This window comes from Fonticula alba, assembly GCF_000388065.1.
Source record: "Fonticula alba strain ATCC 38817 unplaced genomic scaffold supercont2.7, whole genome shotgun sequence".
NCBI lineage: Eukaryota > Rotosphaerida > Fonticulaceae > Fonticula > Fonticula alba.
In genome coordinates this window covers 1610248-1617706 of record NW_009242977.1, presented here as the reverse complement: position 1 = coordinate 1617706, position 7459 = coordinate 1610248, and the positions used below count along the sequence as shown (strand labels likewise).

Sequence of the window (7459 nt, the reverse complement as noted above, 5' to 3'; positions counted from 1 at the left end):
CCCCCCCCCCCCTCCCGGCCCCGCGGAGATCTCCCCGTCTCTGACACACATACTTCCTCTTGTGCCTTCCCACAGGATGTCAACATCGTGGAGACATACCTCGAGCTGACGGCCCTCAACCGCTATTGCCGAGTGACGCGTTCCGAGCTTGAGCGCAGTCTCTCCTCCGAGCGCCAGACTGGCTTGCAGCTCAACTCAACTCCCACCTCGCCGCTGCCCTCTCCCCTGCCGAATGCCGACACGCCGACCGGTGATGGCCAGCGCCGGTCCGCCAGCCAACGCGAGGTCGACACCCGTGCGTCCTCCTGATCCTTTTGCTTCACGCCCTGTCTCCCAGCCCTTGTGTCTTCCTCTTTCCTCCATCGCCTTTCGTGTGGGTGATGCGGTTCTAACATATGCCCCCTCCCTCCGCTCCCGGATTGGTCATGGTTCCCCCTCTTCCTCCCCCCCCCCCTCCTTGGACAAATTCGCCCATCACAGAGGATCTTCCTGGATCACCCTTGGCAACGCCAATTTCCTCGAAGTCCTCACCTTTGCTCCGGCGCAAGTCCTTCTCGCTGCGGCCGAATGCCTCGGCCGCCAGCTCCATGCAGGGGCCCACCACCACACCGCCTCGGCAGCCACCGGCCTCGCCGTCACCTCGCCCGGCCATCCCCTCACCGATGCCCAACGCCGGTGGCCGTCTGACGTCGCTGCCGCCGCCACCACCACCGCTGGCCTCGTTGGCCACCGGCGGTCCGGCCGCCGGGAGTGGCATGTCCTCGGGGACGGCGGTGCCCTTCTCGGCCCCGCCGCCCGGAGTGTACTCGGCCACGTCGTCGGGCTATGGTGCCGCGCCGCCCTCGGCCCCGCCAAGGCTCAGCCCGGCGATCTCTGCCAGCCAATTGCCTCTGCCCCCGAAGCCGTATGCAATGCCCGGCGGTGCGGCCGCAGCCGCAGCAACAACGCAGCCCCGGCCCGAGACTGGGGCGGCAGCCAGCCAGCTGGCCGGCCATCCTCCTCCCCCGGGATCCCTGACCCCGGGCCATGTGTCTGCTGGGGCTGCCTCTCATGACAATGCCACCACCCCGAGCCCGGTGGACACGATGGGCGGCCACCCGGACGATGAGCCCCGGCCCAAGCACCGTCTACGGCTGTCCTTCCCCTCGATATCCCTCGGCATCCGGTCGTCCAGCTCGTCGTACTCCCTGTCGGCTGACGCCGCTGGCGGCAGCGGAGCCAGCGGCGCATCTTCCTCACAGCCGTCCTCCGGATCGGGGAGCCCGGCCCCGGCGATGATGAGTGGCACGCCATCGGGATCGCCCCCGCCACCAACCACCGGCGGGTGGGCCTCTCCGCGTCCAGGCCCGACGGCAGGCGGAGTTCCCTCGAATCTGATGCGCGAGCTGTCCGGGCGTCTATCAGCCCACCGGGAGTCCCTTCCCCCGTCCCCATGACGGGCGGGAGTACCCACAAAGGAGCCAATATGCATATGCACCCGAGGCGTTGGACCAGGACGAAGGCTGGCGAGCACCCCCAGCGCGAAGAGTGCCGCGCTGTCTGTCTCTCCCTCCCCCTCCCCCCTCCTTCTTTGTCTTCTCACGCATATGCACACATCGTGCCCGTACATGGCTGTGACCATGGAAATATACACTAGACTTTTCTCCTTCTTCTTCTTCCCCTTTGTCTTCTGTTGTTCGCAAGGACCCCCCCCCCCCTCCCCGGGCTGACAAAACACTTGCGTCGGGATGTGTGTGCCATACGCGGCCGGCGGAACATGATCGCCCGACGGCGGCAGCAAAACCTCGACAGCGGGACGAGGCATCGTCCGATGACCCCCCCGCAGGATGGGAGAAGGGAAGAAAGTGGCACACATTATCAGGGCATTTTGTATTACAGAGGGGGCAAGAAAGGGCGCGCTGGAGGCGGGATTGTAGAGAGGAGAAGACCACCTCTCCGTCACTCGGGCCACACACGCGTGCGCGCATTTGCACCGCCCGGACCCCCCGGCGCGAAGAAGAGAGCGAGCCAAATTACATGTTGGCCTCAATGTGGCGCTTGAGGGTGCCGGCGTCGGCACCGCTGAAGCGAGCCACAGCCTGGCCGTTCTTGAAGAAGATGAAGGTCGGCAGGGAGGTGACGTTGTGCTTCTGGACGAAGGACTGAGGGGCACATATGGGGAGGGGCGGGGAGCATGGGGGAGCGGGGGGGGGGAGTCAGCAAGGAGAAGCGGCGTTGATGGGAGGAGCCCGGGGAGGGAGAGCCAGGCGGAAATGCCGGGGGGGGGGGGCGCACGGTGTAGGCGGGATCGTCGATGTCGAGCTTGACGAAGGTGACATCGGTGTACTGGCCGGAGAAGCGCTCGAAGATGGGGCCGATCATGCGGCAGGGACCGCACCAGGTGGCGGTGAAGTCGACGACAGTCTGTGTGTGCATGAGGAGCGCGGGCGCGCAGCGAGGAAGGGGGAGGGGGGCAGAGGTCAGCGACAGGTAGCAAGTCGGGAGGCAGTAAATCTGGCACACGCCATGTCGGTGCGTCGGAGAGAGAGAGAGAGAGAGAGAGAGGGGAGGGGGGGAGGAAGTTGGAGGCACGCACGAGGTTGGGCTTGGCGAGGAGGGCCTCGAGCTCAGCGATGCTGTTGAAAGAAGCGAGCATGGTGGTAAGGAGGGAGGGGGATCAAAGGATGACACAAAAGAAGAGACAACCTTGGAGGGGTGCAGGCAGGCGGACGCCGAGCGTTCTATCCAGGTCCCATATATATACATATCGGTACGTGCCCCACAGTGTCTCGCCAGGACCGGGGTGGGGATTTGTAAGCGACCGCCCCCCCCCCCCCGCCGCCGCCGCCGCCGCCACCACCACCCATCCGTCCACCCCCCGTGGGCCCCCCAGCCTCGGGCCTGGTTCCCCCCTCCACCCAGTTGGTAGCTCGCCGTGGCCCTGTCTCTCCGGCACCGTGGGGAGGGGAGGGGAAAAAGAGCCACCGAAGCGCCCTCCCAACGGCCCGTGCCCAAGTCCCTTGAACGCCCCCCCCCCCCCCGAATGAGAAGATAGTGTGGGGCCTCTGGCCGTCTCCCGCGCCGGGGACGGATGTTTTTTTGGGACTCCTGCAGGTTGCGGGCCCACCCGGCCCCGTGGGTTCCGACCGGGGGCGTGGGCCTGTAGAACGTGCCCCCTTCCCCGCGTGCTATCTAGCGCGACGCCCTCGGCATGCTTCAGGGCCGACTGCAAGGAGGGGATAGCGGACCAGAGCCCAGATATGGCATCACCGCCCCCCCCCCCCCCCCCCCTCCCTTCCGTTGGCCTGCTTCTCCCGGATGCAGGGCAAAAGAGGCCCCACAGGCAACGGACATGCAGTCGCAAAGCGCCCGCCTTCAAAGCAGAGGACACCTCCCCGCCCCGAGGCCGGGGGTGCCCCCCCCCCCCCCCCGGCATCCAGTCTGAGACAGCTCACATGTTTCCCCAACGTGCGCCGGAATCGGCGCTCAAGTCGCCACCACAACAGAACCCCCCGGCCATGAGAGAGAAAGAGGAAGAGGCAGGGAGAGAGGGAGAGAGAGAAGGACCGCGGGCGGGCCGGGGCCCGGCGAGCGAGGCTCGGGGCCCCTCATGCTAGGGCCTGCCATCGGACCGGGCGCCCCGGGCCCGGGCTACGAGCCGTCACGCGGCAGCAAGCCAACCCGGGAGCGTGCTGCCAGCGGACTCGTTGGAAGGCGAAAGAGCCCCCTGGCGTGGGAGCCCGGAACAGGTGTGAGCGATCTATTTTATTTTATTTTTTTCCGCGCTTGTGACTCAGCGTTTCCCGCCGGCAGGAGGGGGCGACACGGCACGCCTGCCGGCAGCGGTAGGCGCCCCGGACGCTGGCCTTGCTCGCACACACTTTCACACATAGGCCCTATTTCCATGTCTTTCCCTCAAGCATGCACACACACACACGCACGCGCACATGCTCGGCCCTGTGTAGCCCCTCAGCCACCTTGCTCGGGTGAAATCCCCCTCTTTCCAATGTGTCTAATATATTCCTTGGTGGAAGAGATGTCCAGTTCCATCTGCTATATCCGATGAGCCCAGGCTGCTTGGCATGTTCGTATTAGGCCGTCGCCGAAGGGGGGGAGGAGGAGGAGGCGGCAGGGGGCTCAGCGGGAGGAGAAGGTGACGAGGGCAGCGGCACAGTTGATGCAACGGCCGCCCGAGCCGCCAGCGCGGCTTCCTCAGCTGCCAGTGCGGCCGACGCGCCTCCCGGCTGAGTCCCTTGCTGCTCGCGCTGGCGCAGGAAAGACTCCAGCTCGCGCTGGGCCTCCAGCTCGGCAACATTCTTCTGGCGGCGGGCCGCGGCCTCCGGGTCATGATATGCGTCGCCGACCGCGGTACCCTGGGCCCGGTGGAGATCGATCACCGGCTGGATCATTCGCTAGGGAGGAGACACCGAGAGAGAGAGAGAGAGAGAGAGAGAGAGGAGGGCATGCATACGCGTGTGTGTGTGTGTGTGTGTGTGTGTGTGTGAGAGAGAGAGAGATAGAGTGTGTGTGTGCCCTCGAGGAAGTAACAAGCGAGTGCCACGGACAGCGGATAAAAAAAGAAGCAACGAAAGCCATACCTCATGGGTCTTCTTCTGATCCCAGTGTACCAGGCCAACGATCAGGCCTGTCACCGCACAGGTGGCATAGAAAGTCATCTTAGCGTGGCGGCTCATGATGACTGTGGCGGAAGAGGAGAACAGCGAGGGGGAAACCGTCAAAGAGTCGGCGAAGAGAGAATGATGAGCTCCTTCAATTGGCTTGCCAGTGTGGTGCGGGGAAGGAGGGGCGAGGGGCGAGGGGGGGAGACAACGAGGGGGAGGGGCATGCAGGATGAGAGAAGGTGGATTTTGTTCTACTGACGGAGGGTGATCGATCGCCCGAAGTGTGCCGACGCTTGAAGGCCCATCCATTGGAGCCGAACGCCCCCCCCCCCCCCGTCTTCACCACCGAGACCGGTCCCCAGCCCTTCTCATCTTCCCCAGCCACCTCAAGATCTACGCGATTGAGGGACACGTGTTAGATCAGCTGGTCTGGATGGTGGAGCGCCGATGGACACGTGCCGCGACAACGCTGTTCTAACGTCGTTATAATTTGAATTATTGCGCCTGGCCCCGGGGACAAGGTCCCCCCGCCCCGGCATTCGGCCCCCCTTTCGCGGGAAGAATGCTCCCCGTTATTCGGCGGACGCTATCTCCCCCCCCCCCTCCTCCTCCGGTCCCTCTCACTCCCGATCGCGCCAACCATCGTTCAAGGCGGGGTGGTCTCGAGCGGGGCGGAGGGGGAGAGAAAGAGGGGGGGGGGGGGAAGGGGAGGCAGGCGGATCTGTCCCGGGCTGGAGGCTGGTAGGCTCTCCGGGGGTGTGCCCCCACCCCACCCCGCTCTGGACTGTCCTCGCCCAAAGGGGGTGCGCCCTGTCCCGGGGCGAGATCTAAGCCTGGGACAATGCGAATCCGTCTTCCCCCCACCCCCACACTTTTCCCCACGCCGCCCCATCTGCTTGTTTCCTCCCTCCTTTCCCCCTCCCGCTGCTCGCTGCCCCACTCCCCTCTGCACCACGCAGATCCCGGAGCCATGAACGGTTTCGGTGACTTCTCTCGCTCCTCTGCAGGTGCGCCCTCCCCCCCCCCCCCCCACACACACACACACACACACTTGTGGACACCTCCAACATCCGCCTGCATGGATGCCCACCCTCTGACCTCTCTTGATGGATTCAACGACAACCTCGATAGAGGCCTCCTCGGCTTCGGAGCAGCCCGCGACGATCGTCCGCCCGAGGGACTCCATGAAGGACATCCTCACCTCCGGCCCCCCGGTCGACACCGCCACCTCCGGCAACACTCCCGCCGCTGCGGTCATGGATGAGCCGGCCCTCCCATCGAAGCCCATCGCCAAGACCGTGTCCTCCTCCTTTTCTCGCTCGGCCGGCGGCTTCCTCGGGGGCTTTTCTTCCGGGTTTTCCGACTCCGGACGCGACTCGGCCAGCTTGCGCCGGTCTTTCTCCGAGCTCGCGGCCGAGCCAAGCCCTGCACTCGAAGAGCCCCCGGCCAAGCGCCCGGCCCCGGTCGTTGCTGAGTACGCCCTGGCTTCCATGCCCCGCCTTTTTCCCCCCCCCCCCCCCCGCTCCCATTGCCGCCTCCTTGCTTGCTCACCATTTCCTCAGGCCCGCTGCCGAGCCAGCCACCAAGCCCCATGTCTCTCGGAGCAGCTTCAGCACCAGCTTTACCTCCTTCGGGTCGCGCTCCACCTCCGAGCAGCCGCCCGCCACCGATGCGGCCAAGCAGCGCCCGCCTCTTTCGCGGCCAGCTGCCCCGCTCTCCACCTCCAGCGGTGGGGGCTCCTCGGCTGGCGTCAGCGGGGCCCTGCTCGCCAACTCGGATGTTGAGACCGGGCGCTCCTTCCAGGGGTTCACCACTGGCTTTTCTGGCCGGCCGGCCGAGCGCCGGCTCTCCCTGCCGGATGTGACGCCCAACTCGACGACTCCCCTGGAGGGGCCACTTTCGCGCAGCGGGTCCGAGCTGTCCCACAGCGGGTCCGAGCTTTCGCGTAGCGGGTCCTCGGCCCCCAGCTCGGCTTCTGGCTCGGCCTCTCTTTCCCGGTCGCAGGATGGCCACTTGTCCGATGGACCGCTGTCCCTGGCGGATCTCGAGAAGAAGCCAGATGTGGGGCTCTCCTCGTCCCAGGGCACCGGTGGCATTGTCCGCAATCGGGCATACGCTGCTCTGGAGTCGGAGCTCACAGCTCTGCGCTTTAACCTGGCCAAGGGTGCGTCCACGCCTGACACGGACATTTCGCTGAGTCCCGGATCTCTGGCCAACTCTGACCCCTCCCTCCTGGCTCTTCCCTCCTCTCTGCCGAACACCCCCCGGCACATACACACATACATACATATATATATATATATTCATATAGAGACCACCCTCACGGACCAGCTCCGTGCCCGGTTGACGGCAACGACGTCGGCCCTCCAGCGCTCCGAGCTAGACCTCCAGCGTGCCCGCGAGGAGGCCGCACAGAGCAGCAAGCGCGCTGCCGATACCCAGGTCAGCCTGGCCGAGAGCATGGCCACGTTGACCGCCTCGGAGCAGAACTTCCAGATGAGCCTCCAGCGCGAGACCAACCAGCGGTGCGTGATCCAGCGCGCCGCGTGCTCTGCTGAAAAGGAGCAGGACGTGGGAGGAAGGACCGCATAAACCTTTTTCTGCCTCGCTCGCTCTCAGCCGCTGACTGCCCCCTCCTCGCTCCCCCCCCCCCCCTTTGTGTGTTCGTACGCCTTCTACATGCCCCTCTTACAGGAAGATTGTGGAGAACTCGCTGGCCGTGGCGGAGACCCAGCTGAAGGAGCTGCGTGCTGCGCTGGAGCTGCACTCCCAGACGTCGGCCACTCTGAAGCAGGATCTCCAGGAGTCTGGGAAGGTGCGTATGCCGCTGTGGACATTCTCCTCCGCCCCCCCCCCCC

At 65.6% G+C, this 7459-nt stretch overlaps 4 protein-coding genes across 4 annotated transcripts in view; 2 read left to right on the top strand and 2 right to left on the bottom strand.

The window, feature by feature from the left end:
- The window catches only part of H696_04547 (hypothetical protein), a 7378-nt gene extending 5729 nt beyond the window's left edge, over nucleotides 1–1649 (top strand). Inside the window, exons 16-17 of the mRNA XM_009498428.1 lie at nucleotides 76–295; nucleotides 481–1649. Coding sequence (XP_009496703.1) covers nucleotides 76–295; nucleotides 481–1436 — 1176 coding nt within the window. The 3' untranslated portion in view covers nucleotides 1437–1649. The remainder of the gene's footprint in view (nucleotides 1–75; nucleotides 296–480) is intronic.
- Nucleotides 1650–1854: 205 nt separating this feature from the next.
- H696_04546 (hypothetical protein) lies at nucleotides 1855–2718 on the bottom strand. The gene is made up of 3 exons (XM_009498427.1): nucleotides 2576–2718; nucleotides 2275–2403; nucleotides 1855–2141 (listed from the first exon to the last, which is right to left on the bottom strand). The coding sequence occupies exons 1-3, from the start codon at nucleotides 2633–2635 to the stop codon at nucleotides 2013–2015; spliced, it is 318 nt and encodes a 105-aa protein (XP_009496702.1). The 5' UTR covers nucleotides 2636–2718; the 3' UTR covers nucleotides 1855–2012.
- Nucleotides 2719–3977: 1259 nt separating this feature from the next.
- H696_04545 (hypothetical protein) lies at nucleotides 3978–4863 on the bottom strand. The gene is made up of 2 exons (XM_009498426.1): nucleotides 4578–4863; nucleotides 3978–4391 (listed from the first exon to the last, which is right to left on the bottom strand). The coding sequence occupies exons 1-2, from the start codon at nucleotides 4671–4673 to the stop codon at nucleotides 4071–4073; spliced, it is 417 nt and encodes a 138-aa protein (XP_009496701.1). The 5' UTR covers nucleotides 4674–4863; the 3' UTR covers nucleotides 3978–4070.
- Nucleotides 4864–5454: 591 nt separating this feature from the next.
- The window catches only part of H696_04544 (hypothetical protein), a 4096-nt gene continuing 2091 nt past the window's right edge, over nucleotides 5455–7459 (top strand). Inside the window, exons 1-5 of the mRNA XM_009498425.1 lie at nucleotides 5455–5608; nucleotides 5733–6075; nucleotides 6164–6765; nucleotides 6913–7126; nucleotides 7296–7416. Coding sequence (XP_009496700.1) covers nucleotides 5572–5608; nucleotides 5733–6075; nucleotides 6164–6765; nucleotides 6913–7126; nucleotides 7296–7416 — 1317 coding nt within the window. The 5' untranslated portion in view covers nucleotides 5455–5571. The remainder of the gene's footprint in view (nucleotides 5609–5732; nucleotides 6076–6163; nucleotides 6766–6912; nucleotides 7127–7295; nucleotides 7417–7459) is intronic.

What these genes read in the sequence shown, in the direction of transcription:
- H696_04546 (XM_009498427.1), bottom strand. Translation starts at nt 2,635, where the DNA reads ATGCTCGCTTCTTTCAACAGCATCGCTGAGCTCGAGGCCCTCCTCGCC. An exon ending in TCCTCGCCAAGCCCAACCTC is followed by an intron (nt 2,404 to 2,575) that starts GTGCGTGCCTCC and finishes ATGCACACACAG; the next exon opens with ACTGTCGTCGACTTCACCGC. An exon ending in TCGACGATCCCGCCTACACC is followed by an intron (nt 2,142 to 2,274) that starts GTGCGCCCCCCC and finishes TGTGCCCCTCAG; the next exon opens with TCCTTCGTCCAGAAGCACAA.
- H696_04545 (XM_009498426.1), bottom strand. Translation starts at nt 4,673, where the DNA reads ATGAGCCGCCACGCTAAGATGACTTTCTATGCCACCTGTGCGGTGACA. An exon ending in ATCAGAAGAAGACCCATGAG is followed by an intron (nt 4,392 to 4,577) that starts GTATGGCTTTCG and finishes TCTCCTCCCTAG; the next exon opens with CGAATGATCCAGCCGGTGAT.